Source organism: Ochotona princeps, chromosome 4 (genome assembly GCF_030435755.1).
Source record: "Ochotona princeps isolate mOchPri1 chromosome 4, mOchPri1.hap1, whole genome shotgun sequence".
NCBI classification, from domain to species: Eukaryota; Metazoa; Chordata; class Mammalia; order Lagomorpha; family Ochotonidae; genus Ochotona; species Ochotona princeps.
In genome coordinates, this window is record NC_080835.1 from 28,361,712 (window position 1) to 28,382,028 (window position 20,317).

At 40.0% G+C, this 20,317-nt stretch overlaps 1 protein-coding gene across 1 annotated transcript in view; it reads right to left on the reverse strand.

Moving 5' to 3' along the window:
* The window catches only part of ELP4 (elongator acetyltransferase complex subunit 4), a 224,632-nt gene that overhangs the window by 203,926 nt on the left and 389 nt on the right, over positions 1–20,317 (reverse strand). The window contains exon 2 of the mRNA XM_058663218.1: positions 13,248–13,283. Within this exon, the coding sequence (XP_058519201.1) occupies positions 13,248–13,283 (36 nt within the window). The remainder of the gene's footprint in view (positions 1–13,247; positions 13,284–20,317) is intronic.

The following is a 20,317-nucleotide window of genomic DNA, read 5'->3' on the forward strand; positions in this document are numbered from 1 at the left end:
AAGAAAGGACAGTCTTTCTACTCCTAGTAGATCATTTTGTCTGAGATGGTGCTGGCAAAATGCAATTTTGGATTGCAAGAGGAAAAACCAAGACCCCTACTTTTTTCCTACACAAAGATCAACTCACAATGGATCAAGGATGTAAACCTAAGACCTAAATTATCAAATTAGATGAGGCAAAAATAGGGAAGATATTGGCACAGGCAAGAGCTTTATAGATAAGACTTCAGACAACAAGCAATATAGGTAAAAATAGACAATTGGGATTATATCAAAATAAGATGCATTTACACAGCAAAGAAAACATTCAATGAAGTGAAGTTGCAATTGACACAATCGGTGAAAATATTTGGAAAATATGCAACTGGTAGAGAATTAATATCCAGATTTCATAAAGAGCTCAAAAAATGCAACGAAAAGAAAACAATGTAATCCCATCTGTCTGTTTTTTGCCTTAATGACTGAACTGAAATCCTAGACATAAGCAAACATAAAGCAGAACCAATTTATGCTAAATTTAACGAAAAAATCTTGTTATACAGATAGAAGAAGCTCAGTAAAAGTCAAGCATAATACAAAGAACACAAAATCTAAGAGCCAGCATTGTGTTAAACCACTGAAATCCTATGTGGGTACCAATTCCAGCTGTTTTTCTTTAATTCAGCTCCCTGCCAACGCACCTGGGAAAGCAGCAAAAGATATGCCAAGTGTTTGGGGCCCGGACACACATGTTGGAGACCCACATGAAGTTTCTGTCTTTGGCCTGGCGCATCTCCAGCTCTTGCAGTCATTTGGGGAGTCAAGCAGCAGCTCATTCTTCCTGTCTGTCTCTCCTTTTTTCTCTGTAGTTATACCTTTCAAATTATTACATACATCTTTTTTTTTTAAAGAAAACAAAATCTAGAGGACCTATGTTGTTTTGAAGCAAACTATTTGTGCTCCCTGTCTCTGTAACCATGCCTTTGAAATAAATAAATAAACCATGTATCTGTATCTACATCTGTATATCTACATCTGTATCAATATCTACGGGGGTTATATTGTGACACAAGGTGTAAAGTTGTTATTTGCAATATTGTTGGCACCCCAGGGTGGAGCACTGATTTCAGTTATTGAAATCCTCATTGTACTTCTTCATATTCAGCTCTTTTTTGGAGCTCTGGGGAAACCAGCAGATAACAGCTAAAGTACTTATGTTCCTGCTAGCTACTTGGGAGACAGAATCAGTAAATCAATCTCTCTCTCTCTCTTTCCCCCACCCCCAATTCTCTGTCACTCTACCTTTCAAATAAATACATTTAAGAAACAGCAAATGAAAGAAAACCAAATCTAGAAAATTTTTAGTAAAACAGTAGAATCTCAAGATACAGAATAAATGTAGGAAGAAGAAAAAAATTGCATGTAACTCACAGAGGAATATAAGGATACAATTAACAACAATGATGAAAGGCATTTGGGTCTTAGAACTTAGGGTGTACCAGGTAGGGCTGGGTTATAGCACCCAAAGGTAAAAGCCAGAATAGGTGTGGGCCAGTTTGGCAAGGCCATTGCATCTGCTGGTGAATGCTAGAACAGAGGATGGGCCAAACAGGCTGGGCCAAGCACCCACTAGTGTTATGACATCTGCTACTGGCCAGTGGCCTGTTAGAGGAGTTTGGAGAAGTCTTCTTTCAGGCCGCAGTCCCTGCAGGTGAGTCAAAACCAAGATTGGGAGTAGCCCAGACCAGGCCAGGTTACAATAGCCACCAGCACATGTGTGGATTAGGTCTGGGCGTGAGCCAAGCTAGCCCAGTTCATAACACCCACAAGACAGTGGGGTCTGCTAGGCTGAACTAGGCTGCAGCATCCATTTAGCGCATATGAGAGCCAAATGGAATGTGGGATGGACCAGACAAGTCTGCTGCACACATTCGTACGTGCAGGAACTAGAGCTGGGGGTAGGCCCAGTGGAAGTCCCTGGGGATTGCTTGGACTAGCCTGCAGTTTCTGCTGGTGTTATGTGAGGGCCTAGTGTGTAGCGGGCAGGGTTAGACTAGGCTATAGCATCCACTAGCTTGTGTTTGAGATGGGGCTGAGTATAGAACTGACTGGGTGACTGCAACCACTGTTGTGTGTGTAGGCTGATGTGCTTGACAGACTAAGCCAAGTGATGTACCAGATGGCACACTCAGGAGTCAGGTCTGGGGTCAGCTCAGGTGAAGTTACTTTGGGGATCTAACCCAAATGGACCTCTGGACTCAAAATTCCGACCATGGAAAAATCACAGTATCTGTGATCTGATGTTGGAATGCGTGTATCAGAATTGGGCCTTCTCAGTTGCTGCCATTTGTTGTGGAAGGTACTTCCAGACGCACATGACAGCTCACTGAGGCCTGCAGAGGACATCTAGCGTCATGGAAGATGATGGAGGGCAGAACAAATTGGAAAACTCTCCTGGCCAAGCTTTGATAGCAAGTATCTGGGAGAGTGAAGACTCTAAAGTAGACTATATATGTTAAGGAGCTGATGATGTGGGTAAAGAGTTTTTGAGGGTGTTACTTGAGTAGTTTTGATAGTTCTGAGAAGTTGTTGGTTTTGCTGCTTCAGGGTTTGTTGCCTCCCTGCAGCTACACTAAATTGACAAGGAATCTCAAGGGCCTGGAAAAAAACAGGAACCGCCACCGCAACCGGCACACACACACACCGAACGAACACACACACAAATGAACCAACGAAAAGCCGAACCAAAAAGAAGGCGAACGAAAAGGGGCAGGCAAACCAAAAAGGTTTATTGCCGAAAACGGGCTGCTTATATACAGTTCTCCACCAATCACTTCTCCCTGTGGGTCCACTGGGTGCTATCTGATAGGCCAGCAATCGCAGCAGGGGTAGGGGGCATTAGCCTATCTCTGCGACTTTCTGTTTGCCTACTGGCAGGACAAATCCCGCCTCCTGGTCCTTGGCCAGCCGCCATCTTGTGACCACCTAACATACACGTGGGGTCCGCCGCTCCCCACAAGGGTTGAGAAAATCTTTCCAATGTCTACTGGCTGAACAAGTCCACTTTAGGGTATATACAAATCCAGACACTTGCTACAAAGCTTAGAATTGTCCAATCTGGTGTGGCCTGCCTAAAGTCTCAGTTCTTGCTGGCTGATGATGCAGTCTATCCCAGCTTGATGCGGTCCATATTCTGTATTGGTTGTGCATGCCAGAGGGTGCTGTGGCTCAGTTCAGCTCAGCCTACCACCAGACACAGCCCACAACACAAGTGCTGACAGCCTGCCACTCAACTCAGCCCACACCAATGCTGACCAGTGCTGAAAGCTTGCCTGGCCTGGTCTGCACCCAGTTCTTGCACTTAGGCTCTCCAGAGATTGCTGTGACATAATAGGGGAGTTCTGTATGTTCCCATATCAAGCCTTCTCTCAGCCCCGGACCTAATGCACGCCAATGGGTGCTGCAGCCCTGCTTGGCAAGGTCTGCCCTCAGTCCTGGTCTTTGCATCTGCCAGTAGGTGCTGCAGCCTGCCCTCATCTGGTTTCCTCCCAAAGCCAGCTCCTGCAAGTATCAGATGTGTTTCTGTCAGTTGAGTTCTGTGATCCTGCCTGGCTGGGCCCATCACCATCCCCAACTCTGTGTAAGCCAGCAGGTGCTACAGTTCCAGAGGTGAGCCCACAAGTCTTCAACAAAATCTGCCCCCAAACCTGGTTTGCTCATATTCTGGTGAGTGCTGTGGCCCAGCGTGAGGTGGTGCATGCTTTGCTCTGACACACGTGGGTGGGTACAGCGGCCTAGACCAGTCAAGTATGACCCTGAATCCCAAATTTTGTGTGCAGCAGCAGGTGGCAGGTGATGCTACTTAGCCCAGTCCAAGTTTCCCAAGTGGGTAGATGCCTCGGCTTATTTTTGAATGCTTATTATTACTATTTTTTGGCATTGAAATAGCTTAATTTTATCTTCCATTCATTTTTGGAAGGACCATCATATACAGATAATAAATGGAATAAATGATTATTAACCAATCATAGTAACTAGCATTTTATAAGCATATTTAATATAACCATAACCTTACTTCCAACTGCTAATAGGGTTGTACAGTTAATAAATTCATACAGGGAAAAACTATATCTTTCCCCCTTCTTTCCTGCCAATATCCCTTTGTGAACATACTAATTGGGCAAATTAGTTAAGCATTTGCTATGGGCTTGAATTTCCCCATCTCTAATATGGAAATAACAGTATTTTAACTACCAATAGGAATATGAGAAAAGTCAATACTTGGATCACTGTGCCTCACAGTGTCACTGTTATTTTCACCTTCAGCTTTTCCTTTACATCCTAACTAGTCGCCAAGTCCAGTGGCGTCAAATTCCCAAAGTCTTCAGAAACCATTCATTTGTTTTTTTCCTGATAATAACTTATATCAATTCACTATCACACCGTAACCTGCTCCCACTTGGTGTTTGCATTTCCGTTCTTAATCCCGGCATATTATTTTCCATTTTCCCAAAAGTTATTTTTATTTTTCCCCTACAGAGATTTTCTTTTTAAAATTTTTTCCCTATAAAGATTATCCCTTTCCATTCCCTATTTTAAAACATTTACTGGTTCCTCCATACTCTCAGGGGAAAATACCCCAAACCCAAGACACCTAAGCCTCTCTAGATCTTGCATTGCTCTCTTTCTTAACACTTCCCTTCCACATGATAAATTTCCAGGAACAGCAAAACACAGAGTACTTATAGGCATCAGCCATGTTGTTTTCTGCCCCAGGACCACTGCACAAATCCCTTCGTTAATTTGCTTAAATCCTTCCAGATCCAGCCTTTGAGAAGCTCTCCTCCAATATGAGTGAGGTAATCAGTGTGTATGACATCTGAAACTCCACAATATTTTTACTACAAATTATTGAAATTTCCCCCAGAAAGCCAGAAAAAATTCATATGGCAGAAAATATATCTTTACATTATATCCCAAGTGCTGGGCACATGACATCTCTGTACTAAATATTTGCAGAATTTAGGAGAAAAAAAGGTAGCAAAAATCTATCCTGTCTTATACATCTAAAGCACTTTGGGTAACAGTCTTTCTCTCTTACACACACACACACATACACACACAGACAATCTATAATAGTTATCACCTCTATTTTCTCAAAGAGCCCTATGGGGCAGAAAAAACTAATAGCAAGAAGATTATCAACTGAGGGATTAGCAAAAACACTAAGTTTACCAAGCTGAAAATTACCAATTTTGTGAAACAAATTTTGAGATTGTATAATAGGCATTTAATTAATCTATTTAGTGAATTCCCCATAACACTGGGCAAGTAAAAATGATAATGATGTGACAGAACTGCCAAAAAGCAAATGTAATTTTGGCTTGAATTAAGAGTCTAATTCCTAGGTTGACAGAGATTATTGTCCTGTTCTATTCTACAATAGTAAAGCAAACTCATGATGACATATTTAGTTTGAGAAATTACACAAACTAAAAATCTTCAGCAAAGGATGACCAGGAATGGTGAAGGGAACTGAGAGCACAGAACATGAGAAACATGATATCTGGCTTAGAGGAAAATAGAGATATTAGTTATCTATTTTTCCAATATTTGATAGGCTACAATACAAAAATAGAACATTTGCTGATTATCTGTGAAAGAGTACATGAGACCTATTGGGCAGACCACAATAGCATAAACTATCCCTAATATTAAAGTCCAAATGCGCTGCCCCATCATCAAACTCTCAGTTAACAAGGACTTGCTAATTACCTAATTTGTTGGATGCGTTAGCATTTTATCTTATTTTACTTGCCTATAGACAGCAAATACTTTATGAGCTGGGTCAGAGCCATCACCCCACCTGGCTTTGCAAGCTGGCTGGGGAACCTTTGCCATCCCAGGTGCAGGGACTGTGGATTGATCAGAGAAGGGGGTGAGGAGATGAGAGGGAGGGAGGGAGGGAGGACTGCAGGTGAGTCGCATGCAGGTGAGGAATGACTTCTGAGGGACTTCCATCGACAAAGCCACTCTATTTGCAGGTGAGGGAGCTGAGATCAAAGGATTTGGAGAGGGGATGCTGGAGGACATTTATGGGTCAGACCAATACACCAGCCCATGTGGGAGACCTGAGTTGGGCTGTTAGCACAGATCACCATTGACCACCACTCATCAGCACACACTAAAGATAGGGCTGGAGCCTGACAATCAGGGCTCGATCACAGTACCTGCCATTGAGAGTCAGAACAGGGTATGGGCAATGTTAATCTGGCCCATGACACTATTCAGCTTGAGAGAGAAGCATGTCTGATGGAAGATACTGTGGAGGACTCAAATTTGGGCCCTGTGGAACTGCACCTTCCACTGGTTTGCTTAGGAGCCGGGGATAGTGACAGGCTGAACTAGGCAGGACCAGGGAACTCTCCAACATTCATTGGTACTAGGGTGAGGATCAGGCCAGGATGGTCCAGGCTGCAGAACTCACAGGTGCTCCCAAGAATAGGGCATGGGATGGGCTTGGCCACAACATCCACCAGCTCATACAAAGTCCAGAAGACAGGGAGCAGATTGCCAGGTAAGGGCCTAACACCCAGCAGAACCAGATCTGGCTCTGGAGGTGGTTCTGGTGGGGGAACTTGGGTAACTCCCCTGGTAGGCTGTAGCCCTCACTGGTGAGAATGTGATTCAGGCCTGGGTTGTCGGTCAGGCTGGGCAACGTAGCACCACCCGTTCTGTTAGCAAGTGTGGGGGTTGGCTCTGGAGGGGAGTGGACAAGGCACGGCCGGACCAAACATTAGCCTACTGGTATGTGTAGGAGCCAGGCTGGAGTGTGGACCATGCTGGGCTAGGCTATCACACCTACTGGTTTGTCTGATGGCAAAGATCAAGACAGGGGATGGGTTATGCCGAGCTGGGTCAGAGCAACCACTTGCATGCACAAGAGGTGTGGCTGGGAATAGGCCTGGTTGGGGAGCTAAGGGGATGCCATGACTGGGTTGTGGGTCTCACTGGTAAGCCTGAGTGCCAGAATGGGAGTGGTAAACTGGGCTGGATATGGCTGCAGTGTCCTTGGCATGGGTGTAGAGTAGGTCTGGGGTGTGCTGGACTGGGCTAGACTCCAGCACCTACTGGTGCTTGTAGGAGCTAGAGCGGGTATAGAATGGGTTGGGCTAGATCTTGGCACCCGCTGAACCATGTGACCATGATCTGGCATACACCAGGTGTGGCTGGGCTGTAGAACCAATAGCAAGAACCAGAATGAATGTGGGCTAGACAGGCAAGGTCACTGTTCCTGCCAGGATAGGAGGTGGATCAAATCAGGCTGGGCCAAGAATCCACCAGTGTGCAAGATTTGCCAGTGGGAGCTGACCTGATAGAGGAGATTGGAGAAGTCTTTTGTCAGGACATAGTTCCTGCAGGTGAGTGCAAAAACCAAGGCAAAGAGCATCCAAGACCAGGCCAGCTTATGGTACCCACCACTACATATGTGCGGCAGGTCTGGTGGCAGGCCATGCTGGGCCAGTTCATAAAACCCATTGGCAGATCTGAGAACCAGGACAGGCTGGGTCACACTGCATCACCAACCAGCTCACATTAGGGCCAGTATTGGACTAGGCTGCAGCACCCACAAGCATGAGCTGGAACCAGGAATAGAGTGGGCTTGGCCAGGTTATAGCACTTGCCGGCAAATGTCAAAGTAAGCCGGGCATGCCAGATTGGGCTGCAGCACCCACCAGCACACATGAGACCCGGGGGAGGGGGTGGTTGCAGTGTGTGGGGCTCTCCTACAGGGTTTCTGCTCCTACTGGTGGGAAGAGTGAGAACTCGAACTGGGGGTCGACCAGGCTGGGCAGGGCTACAACACCTGTTGGCCCACATGTGAACTGGGTTAGGGGGAGAGCCAGACTGGGGTAATCGATTGTATCCACTGGTGCATGAATGAGCCAGAATAAGTGCAGGCAAGTTGGGCTTTGCCACAGCATCAGCTGGCAAGTGCTGGGACTGGGGGCAAGTCCTGTGTGGCTAGACTGCAGAACCAACTGGAGTGTGCAAGATCTGGGACTGGGAGTGGGCTTTGTAGGGAAACTGTGGGCACCTTTCTGATGAGCTGTAGCTCCTACTGATGAGCATGAGAATCAGGTATGTGAAGGGTCCAGCTGGACAGGTGGTGGCACCCACTGGCATGAGTATGTGCTGGATAGTGGGGTTGGTTGGGCTGAGCTGGGCTTCAATGCCCAAAGTTTCTTGTATGAGTGATGAATGGGATGTGGGACAGACTGGAAAAATCTGCTGCACATACTGGCAAGCACAGGAAGCAGGGCTGTGGACAGGCCTCGTGGAAGTTATTGGGAGTTGCTCTGACTAGGCTTTAGTTTACCCTTGTGGACCTGAGGGCCAAGGGTGTGGTGGGCAGTGCTGGGCTTGGCCTCAGCATTCATTGATTTACACAAGAGGCAGGGTTGGAGAAAGAACTGACCCAGAAATTCCAAGTACTAGTGTGTTTGTAGGCTGATGTGGGTAACGGACTGAGCTGGATTCTGTACTGGCAAGCACACAGAAGAGTCAGGTCTGGCCTAATCCTCAGTGTACCTACATTAAAGCCTCAGGATATAAGAATTAACCTACAACAAAACGTTAGTCGGCTACATGGCTGGGAGACACACTAGTGGAAGCATGATGGGCTTGGGAAAATTCACAGTGGACACACATTATGAACCTAGAGGCTCAGTGTGGAGGGGAGGGAATTTGGGGGAGAGTCCACTGCCAACTAAATTGTATTAAAAAAAAAAATTAAAAAAAAAAGAGGTCTGGGATCACTTCAGATGAGGTTTCTTTGGGGATCTCCCCTAAACTGAACTCCTGGACTCAGAACTCCAACCCTGGGGAGAACTGCAGGATTTGTGGTCTGACCATAGAGTGCATGTGTGAAAACAGGGACTCCTGGGTGGCTAAGGTAGAGCAGCGGACGGCATGAGCAGATGCACATGGAGGACATGGCAAACTGTTCGCGGCTATGTAGGACATCCGGTTCCATAGCAGAGGAAGGAGGGCAGAACAAATTGGTCAACTATCCTAGCCAAGTGTTGACAGCAAATATCTGGCAGAAGTGACTCTAAAGTGGACTATGTCAGCCGATGGACCTTGGAAGGATTTCCTCATCCTTGCATCAGTAAGATTGACAGCATTTCAGAACTATCGAAACCGCTTGAACAGAACCCTCAGAGCACACCGTGAACCCTGGGTGGATATCAGGTGGCTATTCCTTATCCCTGAGGTGGTTATGAGGCTGGGTGCTGCTACTCCCCTCATCTCTGCTTTTTCCCCAGATGCAGGAAGAAGAAAAAGAGAATTTGGAAACAGTATTCTCATCCACTTTCCCCTAATCCTTGACCCTTCCCATCCTAATATGGAAACATCACCAAAGATAAATTTCAAAAAATGAATCTTATTTTCAAAATTTCTCCTGTATTTTGTTTATTAACATATGTATGCATGTATTTATACTTATTTTCCTTCATGTAAGAGGCAGAGAGAATGTGGGAAAGAAGGTGAGAATGCTGCTTCATAGTGTAGTTAATTCTGCAAATGACCCCGGGTGAGCTGTCAAACCTGGAAACTCAATTCAGGTTTCTCACGTGGCTGGGCAAGAATCCAACTAACTCCGCCATCAGCAGTGGCTCCCAGGGACCACATCAGCAGGAAGCTGTGGGCAAGAGCTGCATCTGTGTGGCAGACCCAGCAGAAGCTCCTGGCTCCTGACTTCAGATCGGCTCAGCTCCAGCCGTTGCAGCCACTTGAAGAATGAACCAGTGACTGGAAGATCTTTCTCTCCTTCTCTCTGTAAATGCCTTTCCAGGAGAAATAAATAAATCTTAAAAAAAAAAAAAGAAAGAAAGAAAAAGAAATGGCATCTCCAGCATGACCTTAATTCCAAAATCACACAAAAAAGAGACAACAACAAAAAAAGAGAAGTGCAGACCAGAATCCCTGTCAATCATAGATACGAAAATCCTCACCAAAAATACAAGCTAATTAAATACAACAACATATCAAAAAGATAATCCACCTGGTACAAATGAGATTAATCCACCTGGCATCTAGGATCAACATATCAAATTAATAAATGTGATACAGCACATTAGCAAACTGAAGAACAAAATCATATAATTATCTCAAGAGATTCAGAGAAAAAAATTGATAAAACACAGCACCATTTCATGACAGCACCCTTTAAAAAAACTGGATATAGAAGGAACATATCTCAACACAATGAAGGCAATATACAACAAGCCCATGGTGAGTGTCATATTCAATGATAAAAGCTGGAAGTATTTCCATCTTGTCCTAGAGCCAGTCATGGATGCACACTCTCATAATTACTAATCTATATAGTTCTGAAAGTTTTAGCCAGAGCTGTTAAATGAGAAAATGAAATCAAAGGGATACAAATAGCAAAGGAGAAAGTCAAATAATCCCTGTTTACAGATGATACAACCCTTTATAAAGACCACAGCAAGAGATGATAGCAACTCCTAAGGGTTTGGCAAAGAAGCAAGGTATAAAATGAAAACACAAAAGCTGATAGCCTTTGACACACAGTGCCATGGCTGAGAAAGAAATTGTAAGATCAGCCCCATCCTAATAGAAAAATCTAAGTACCTTAGTGTGAATTTAACTAAGTATGTGAAAGAATTGTACTATTAAAATTACAAAACATTAAGGAAAGAAATAGAAGACAGCAAAAAGTTAGGAAACTCATTTATGCTTATGAACTGGAAGAATTAATACCATCAAAATGTCCATCGCACCCACAACAATGTAGATGCAATGTGATTCCAGATAAAGCATCAATGATGTTTTTCTCAGATCTAGCAAATTCACTCGGTATTACAAGAGACTCTAAATAGCTAAAGCAATAATCATCAACGCAAGTATAACTGTAAGCATCACAATACCAGATATCAAGACATGTTATAGAGCAAGCAGTTCTCACACAATCTGTTGCTGGTACATGGGTACACATAAGGACTACAGGGATGGAAGATAAATTAATTCATACATCTATAACCAACTAATCTTTGACAAATGAACAAAAATCAGTCCCCTGAGAAAGGACGGTGCATCTAACAAACGGTGTTAATGTTCTGGCCACTGTGGCTATTTAGAGTAAACCAGTAGATGGAAGGTCATTTCCTCTTTCCCTTCCCCTCCCCCTCACTCCCATAACTCTCTTTCAAATAAATAAATCTTTTTTATTTATTTATTTTTATTATTATTATATTTTGGACAATCTTTACATTATTTATTTTTAATTATTACTATATTTTGGACAATCTTTACATTTTTTTGTTAATTTTCAAATAAATAAATCCTTACAAAAAGGAAAACAAAAAGTAGACTAAGCATATGAACAACATCTTTCAAACGATGAAATGCAATGGGCAGTAGATACATTAAAAAGTTATCAGGGGGGCCCGGCGGCGTGGCCTAGCAGCTAAAGTCCTCGCCTTGAAAGCCCTGGGATCCCATATGGGCGCCGGTTCTAATCCCGGCAGCTCCACTTCCCATCCAGCTCCCTGCTTGTGGCCTGGGAAAGCAGGAGAGGACGGCCCAATGCATTGGGACTCTGCACCCACGTGGGAGACCTGGAAGAGGTTCCAGGTTCCCGGCTTTGGTTCGGCATGCATCGGCCGTTGCGGCTCACTTGGGGAGTGAAGCATCGGATGGAAGGTCTTCCTCTCTGTCTCTCCTCCTCTCTGTATATCTGACTTTGTAGTAAAAATAAATCTTTAAAAAATATATATATATATATATATTAAAAAAAAAAGTTATCGGGGCAAACCAAATTAATTCTAGCATGAGATTTCACATCACCCCAGAGAGAATGGATATCATCTGAAAAATTTAAAATTAACAAACACTGGGGTGAAAGATATGCTAATATGTGGTGGTTGGGAATGTCAACTGGCACAATCATTATGGGACAGTATGAGATTCCTCACAAGTCTAAAAACTCATGTGCCACATGACCCAGCCATTCCAATCCTGGGAATTCACTCAAAGAAAATTAAATCAGCAATATGAACCAGCTATTTGTTCCCTCATGCTTATATCATCTCAATACATAACAGCTAGGGCACAGAGTCAATTCAGATGTCCAGTAGCTGATGGCTGGATAAAGAAATTGTATTATTATAATGGAATACTATTGTAGCTTGTACTTCACAACAAAATTTATGCAATTTGAGACTATTATGTTTAGTGAAATAAGCCAGATCTCAAAAGACAAATGTTATAGTGCTCTCTGATTTGTGGTAACAAATATAAAGAGTACAACAAAAATGCAATATATGAGTGAATTTAACATTTTGAGATCTAATTATTGTTTACAACAGCACTTGTCCATACACCTGAGAAACAGTGGTTTTTCTAGTTACTACTTGCTGAATTCTTTGTTTAGTTGAGGATTAAGTTTGTGAATACAAGGTAAAATGAAACTGTCACTGTAAGAATTAAAATAAGAAAGGAAAGTGGGTTGGGGGATAAGAGTGACGGAGGGTAGGGTGGGAAATATCGTTACTTTTTTTGCTCTCTATATATATAAATATTTTTTTAAAAGCGGAATTAAGAAATGGTATCTAGTTCGGAGATTTAAGCTAGTGAACTATCCATTTCTGAAATATTTTAAAGATGTTACATGAGAAAGTAAGTATACCACATCAGAGGACAAGACCAGCCACAGTAGATGTCACAGGAATATGGATTAAATAACAAGAATGCTTTGATTATGTAATTGTCAAGATTTATTTTAACTGTATCATTTGCATGAAAAATAAGGCAAATGGGTTATAAATTGAAAGAATGAACAAAAATATGATTTATTACTTTTCCTCTAATAGACAATAAAAACTAGTTGTATACAAGATGTATATTAGTACCTTAATTTCTCAATTTTATCATTATAATTCCACCAAATTCACTGAAATTTATAAAAGCTGGCATTAATTTTCATCTTAAAAAATTAAGAACACACTGCAGGAATTTTTTCATTATAAGAGTTGTGTGTTCAGTTGTATTTTACTAATTTAGTTAAATTTCAGATCAACATTTGAAGTTCAATTCAAATTTAAGATAATTGTTTAATATCCCTTAACTTTATAGGGAGTTAATACTTTAAATATTTAATTTCAGAATGGAAAATCCTGTAAAATAATTATGCACAGTAGAACTTATCAGGAAGAGCAAAGTATATATTTTATACTAACCAATTAGAAGAACTGTTCCAACTGCCAAACCTCCACCTGGAAATGAAACAAGATCAAAAAGAAAATTAATTTACAGTTCACATTATCTTTAACATAGAAGTTAGGCTTTTATCAAGGACAGGTACTTCAGCAACTTTAAAAATGCAGTTGTGAACAACATTTTAATTACCTTTGCAATACTTTGCTCAAGGTGCTATTATGAAATAATTACACATTATATGTAATTGCACACTACACATTACAATTACTTTCATAATATACTAAACTATCTTTATTTCTCTGGTGATAGAACCAAGCAGCATTCAACCTAACTGTAGTTCAGCACTCCAGTGGTGCTATATTTAGCACATATTAACAAATTAACTCAGTAGCCAAGGTCTAAATGTGCACAATTACTACAGAAATACACCACAGAATATTCCTGTTACCATAATAGAAATTACAGTTAGCTATTTGCCTTAAAATTTAAGAATTTTTGAGGAAATGACTAATAATAAAGCTAACTATCAACATTTTATTATTGTATATAATCTGATATATAGAATATATTTTAAAAATTTAATATTTTTATCACTTCAAACAAAAAGGATATGATCACAAAACATTTTCAATATTACTAGAAAACATATTTAGAATTAAAATAGAAGTAGGTGCTTATCAAATTTGAATAGACAAGTTTAAAGCATAATTATTTAAATGAAAAATTGAAGGACAAGGTTTCCAAATCTGTTTTGTTTTTGTGTATGCACAAAACTGACAGAAATAATCAGAACAATAAACAATTTTCTAAGAAAACTTTGTAGTACAGGCAACAGGTAGAGCAATCTAGTACGAAAATTTCCTTTGGTAGTGCTTTGTTCCCCCCTGGTAAATAAGCAAATTTGAAGCAATTTGAAAACTAGTGATACATATACACCCAGAATAACATGCAACATGTGGCTTATACTACTTTATGATGATACTTTCAATCAATTTTCTGGCAATATGGATAATTATTTCGAATTTTCAGGGAAGGAGATAAAGAACAGAAAAAAAAAACTAGATTTCCATTTCCTGTGGGAGTGTATTTAGTCTGGGAGTCACAATATATTTTAATTCCTAATGTATAGAAGTTTTTTCATTATAGCATTTAATGTCATCCCAGACCAAATAGGCTAATTTCAACTATCACTCAGATGAAAAAAATTTACATAAGTGGAAATGAATACTATGAACAATCACACAGGACCAAATTAGACCAAATGTTTAATTTGACAATTTTAATCACATATAAACAGCAACTCTGAAGTGCATTTTGAACAATTTACATCACACTATTCTGTACCTTCCACTATCCCTTAACTGGAAAAATTAACACTTAGTTATTTAGTATCTATCTCATATATGTTTAAAGAAATGAAATCATATCAGCAAATAAGACATTGCAGTGTCCAGGCTACAGCAGCTTCTGTAAAAAGTCAGCTACAGGAACACTGATTTCATTTTATGAAATGAAGTATTGCCCAATCTCAGACTTGAAAATAAGAGTTAAGATATTTATACTGTAATAATTTTATCCTTTGACAGAGCTTTGCTCAACTGCTTTACAAGTGTACCATTCCATGCATTTCAATATTGCCAGTTCATTGAAATTGTACAGATAGTTGTATAAGTGAATGATCGCCACAGTTCTGCTAGTGATAATTCAAACACACCTTAAAATTGAACACTCTAAGACGTGATGGTAAATATTCAGCTTAATTAAAACTCAGGTATGGCTTCTATCAAAACTCCCGGGTTCAATTACTGGTTCTACCACTAGTTCCCAATTGCAAACGCCTGTTAATACAGATCCACCATGGCAGCAGTGATGAGGATTGCATCATGCATGTGGCAGACCAAGTTCCTGGCTTGACCAGCCTTGGACATGGTGGACCTTTGGGGAGAGGAGCAGCTGATGGGATCTTCCTCTCTCATTGCTTCTCCAATAAATAAACCGTGAACAATTCTAATGTGTGAAAAACTTGGATACTACTGAAGACAATGAGGACACATTCAATGCTTTGTCAACCAAATTAATATTTTATTAGGACTTCTCTTACAAAAATTGACAAAACCAAATTTTTCTCCTAATGAGCTCTATTAATAAATTCACTAGATTTGAATTTATACTGCTTATAGAAATGGCTACTTATTTTGACAGGCTGTTGTGGTGAGAATGATGTAAACCATTTACTAATTTAAACCTTTCAGAATCCAGCTTTTATCCTATGTGTATAAAATGAAATGATCTAACCTATACACACATACAGTAGCAAAACTTTTCTAATTTTACAAACTTGATTTTAATGTGAAGTAACCCTATATTTCTGTAAAAAACATTTTGTATAGGTATTTTGACATGCCTTACTTGGTACACCATGTGGTTCTGGCTGTATTTTAAACCCAAGTTTGACTAAGTTTATATTCATGCACTAACAAAAACGAAAATAAAAAGCTGAACCAGAAAGGCACAAAAAATATACTGATAAATTTTTTGAAAGTTCTCTTCACTTTAAAATTCAGTAACTCATTAGTAATTTTATCTAAGTCCAAAAGCAGATTTCACAATAAAATTCCTAATTAAAATAGATTTTTTCCCAGTAGTACCTTAATATATTTTGAAGAAACTAAGGGGTGAAGAAATAATCACCTCTTTTTTCACGATGAAGGTAAAAAGAAGCAAAATGGTCATGTTCACCATTTCCTGTTCCTTTCATCCTCACACTGAAAAAATCACCAACACATTTGACAAGTCACTACATAAACTCTTGGCTTGACTTCCAGAACTCTTTGAAGACTTTGAAAGTTTGATATTTTAAATCATTCATTATATCACAGGATAGTTTAAGAGATTCCACAGCTCTTCCGAATTTAAAATGGTACTTTAACAGCAAAGCGACAGAGAAGGTGGAAAGGCCAAGCCATCTTCCACTCACTGCTTTCCTCCTGGTAACTGTCTAAAGGCAGACTGGAGCTGGGAGCCAGGGGCTCAGCAGGGTCCCGGCAGGGAGCCAGCACCTACTGCCTCCCAGGGTGTGGAATCAGAGGCACAGCCAAGGCTAGGACCCAGACACTTGATCCGTGATGCAGGCAATCCCAGGCAGTGTCTTCATCCCTGCAACAAATGCCTGCCCCACAGTTCTTTTAGATAGTTAACACTTCATCTTAAAGCCAGGGAAAAAAATAGATAACAATATCAGGAAAGGAAAATATTATATATGTCAATATCTTCCTGTCTTAGGATTTTTAAAATCTGAAGGGATGAACTTCTGTTATTTTAATTCACGTGGGAATAGAAAATTCAATCATCACACATTTTCTCCCAAAAAAGTGTGTAATTAGGTCATAAATTTCGGGTAAATGAAGTCAATTAATATACTAGAATATGAAAGTCTATAGGCACTACCTTTAGGAGCACCTCTCTTTCCAAGTTAGAAAAAGTAAAATAATGAAAAAAAAAAAGGAAAGATAATAGTGTTTTATACTAGTCCTTTCCAGAACTCCAAATAAAGGAAAACTCATGTTTAAGATTAAAGGTATTTGGGGGCCAGCGCTTTAGTGCAGGAGGCTAAGCCTCCATCTTTGGCATTGGCACTGGTTCACATCCTAGCGGCCTCTCTTCGTATCCAGCTCCCTGCTTATGACCTGGAAAGCACTGGAGGATGGCTCAAATCCTTGGGCTCTTGCACCCAGGTAAAAGGGGGAAAGCTCCTGGCTGCTGGCTTCAGATTGGCTTCAGTTGCAGCCACTTGGGGAATGAGCTGAAGGATGGAAAATCTGTCTCTCCTTTTCTTAGTAATTCTGCCTTTCAAATAAAAATAAAAATAAAGAACTCTTTAAAATTTTTAAGAGATTTGGGGAAATGCAATATACAAAAACAAGTCCATTGCTTTTTCATTGTTCATACCAATATCTTCTGGTACTAAAAGCTGCATCTTAAACCAAACTGCAGCTATTTAACCAAAAAGCATGCTTTTTCTCTCAAGAGTTATGAAACATGGTAACTCATGATTGTGGCTAAGTAAACACGAAAATCAAAACATAAACAATGATAATAGTCGGTATATAAAATCTCAAGTAGCAGTTTTAAATAGTAATACGAAGGAAATAAATTAAATTTTCCCCAAGTGTACATCTACCTATATCAGTTGCTAAAACCAGGATGAGTGTTAGAGTGCAGAGGCTAAGTCACTGCTTAGAAGGCTTTGCTCTCCTTTCATAACGCCCGGCTTGACGCACTGGCAGCTTTTCCGACACTGTTTCCAGCTAATGCACCCCAGGGAGGCGGAGGGTGATGGCTCACAAATAAAGATAAAACCAGGATTATGTTATAGGATTATGTTATAGCAAGATATAGTATCTCACACCATTAAAATATAGTAAAACAAAGGAAAAGGAGCCCACCATACCTGTGCTTATTTTTTGGTCTAAATGCTAAAAACAGCAATTACCCTGGAACTTCTTTCTAAGACTTCCTTGAAGATTATTTATTCCAAGTCCTAACTCCCTATACAAAGAACAAATAAAGAAATTCTTAGAATACTTTACTTACTATAATCTTTCTCTGAAGTTCTTGTAAGATGACAAATGAAACCTCTATCAAGTTCCTATTCCCTTCTTTTTTTTTTTTTACTTTTTTTTAATTATTTTTAATTCATTAATTACATTGTATTATGTGACACAGTTTTATAGGTACTTTCTATTCCCTTCTAAAATACAAGTGTGTTATTTATACATTAGCCTCCGCAAATAATATAAATGTTGTGAAGGGACAAGGTTGAGAACCTGGGTTAAGAAATCTAAGAGGTTGGAAACTTTGAAAGCATACAACTTGGGAAATGTGAAATCTAATAATAAAGCTTTCAGCACAAAAATATTTAGTATGATTAGGTCATATTTAAAAGAAAGAAGTTCTGGGGAACTTAATGAATGACACGTAATAGCTTGAATGATGTCTTTATAAAATATTTTGTGTTAGGTTTAAAATTCCAACGATGTCACAGAGACAGTATACAAATGGTACTGTACTACATTGTGTATATAACACAATATTTACTGTTAATTTTTTATAGTTAGGCATAATCACAATAGTATAGTCTCATTTTTTTGGAATCATAACAGCCTATCATCATTATTCTTTGTCACAAGAATGGTTACATTAGGCTGGTTACAATCTGAGTCAATAACTGCTCAGAGCAACAACATAGTCTGAGTTGCTCACATTTATGTGCATTAGCAGCCAAATATTTCACTTTCAAAAGGATGTTTAATGAGAAACAAAGGCAAAGTGTTTGCTCCATAGTATCGTACAAGACAGAAAATCAGATACAAGGATGTCAATAAGAAGTCAACCTCTAAAATGCTTGTGGACATACAGGTTTTCCAAATGTAGCCACTAACTCTACATGTATAAGATACGTCAGCGACTCTTAGCTTGTTTGGTACAAACTCTAGAGCACTCTACCTGAAGCAAATCCACCTAAAACGAATTTCTGTTCTACATTTTTATCTCTGTAGAAAGTGCTTTTTAAGGACAAATTGTTAGATCATTAATCCTAAATTCAATAAATCATCCAAAGCCTTTGAAAACAGTTCTCAAGATTTTGAGACAGATGCAACTTGGTGCAGAGAGCACTAACCTTTGAGCTTAAAGACCAGCCCACAAGGTCACTAGCTTTGTGACTAGTGACATGATACACATCACCCACTTTCTGCTTCTGGAGCTCAGATACATAACACTGTCCTACATGTTTACCACATTATTATTTTTTTCAATGAAGAACTTAGTTTAGAACCTACTAATGCCAGAAACTGTGCTAGGCACATTTTCTTGGCGTAATACCAGAAATGCCATCTTTTTGTCTGGATACTATCAGTGTTAGGTAAATGAAGCTACACATCCTTGTTAAATTACAAAACAGATTTGTAAGTACAAGAAATAGGAATAGCTGTTTAGCCGTAAGTTCAAATATAGAGTGACATCAAGTGAGTCCCACAACATAGAAAAAGTGAAAAAAATTGCTACCTAGATATGTAGCAAATCATATAGATTGTTTAGAGATATGTACCTATAAACAATTGTTTATAGTACATTGTAACTCAGGATATAGATTGGAAAAAAATTCATTGAAAACACTTTAAATTTTTTGTTGAAATGACCGGGATACAATTAGAACATGAAATGACAGAATCAAAATGCCATGTTTTTTCTCCAAGGTTGCTGTTTTGTCATTTGTTCCTCTATACTAAACCTGTTTGAAAAACCTATCATAGGGGGAAAATTAGAGGAAAAAAGAAAAGGCCCGTGAAGGAGGAGGACAAGCAATGGCATTTGTAATATTTTCCAAAACTAATCGACAGTCTTATTAATTTAGAAAATTTTCCCGATCAATTTGATTTGGTCAATCCTTTCAAAACTAATATTTATGAAGCAAGCACATACTTCAGTAGGCTTCTCATGGAAAATTCCAAATACCATAAAAGAAATCTTAAGGACAAGCTCTTTTTCTTCCCTACAATGCGAGTTAAAACTGCACATTTCACTTACAACATGAAGGTGCAGTCTATCCTGACAGCAAAACGTACACAGAAGAAAACTCAACAAAAATATATATTTACATGTTTAATGCACATAGAGTACTAAACGCCTGGGACAGCCTTTTAAATTTCAACATCCATTTAATATTTAGAACCAGAGCAACAGCCTGGCGGTGAAAAAGGAGAAAATACTTTTTCTTTTTAAAGCATTTTTAAATAACGCCCATCACAAAGATTATAAAAGAAAAAAAAAACTTTTGTAGGTTAAGGCAAACCATGCACTACCTGGATGGGGGTGTGACTATGTACTCAGAGATCAGGAGGCATTCCACAGGAAAGGTAACTATACACTACAGCACTTCAGAGTAAAAGCACGCAGGCACCCCGTTGTGACCGGGAAAGGGGTCTGTGGGCAGGGAAGCAGTGACGGCGGAGGTACGAAACCGGGTTTGGTTACAGCGTTCAGACGTCTCCTTGCAACCCTTCCTCCCTCCTAATCACCATTAGCCCAG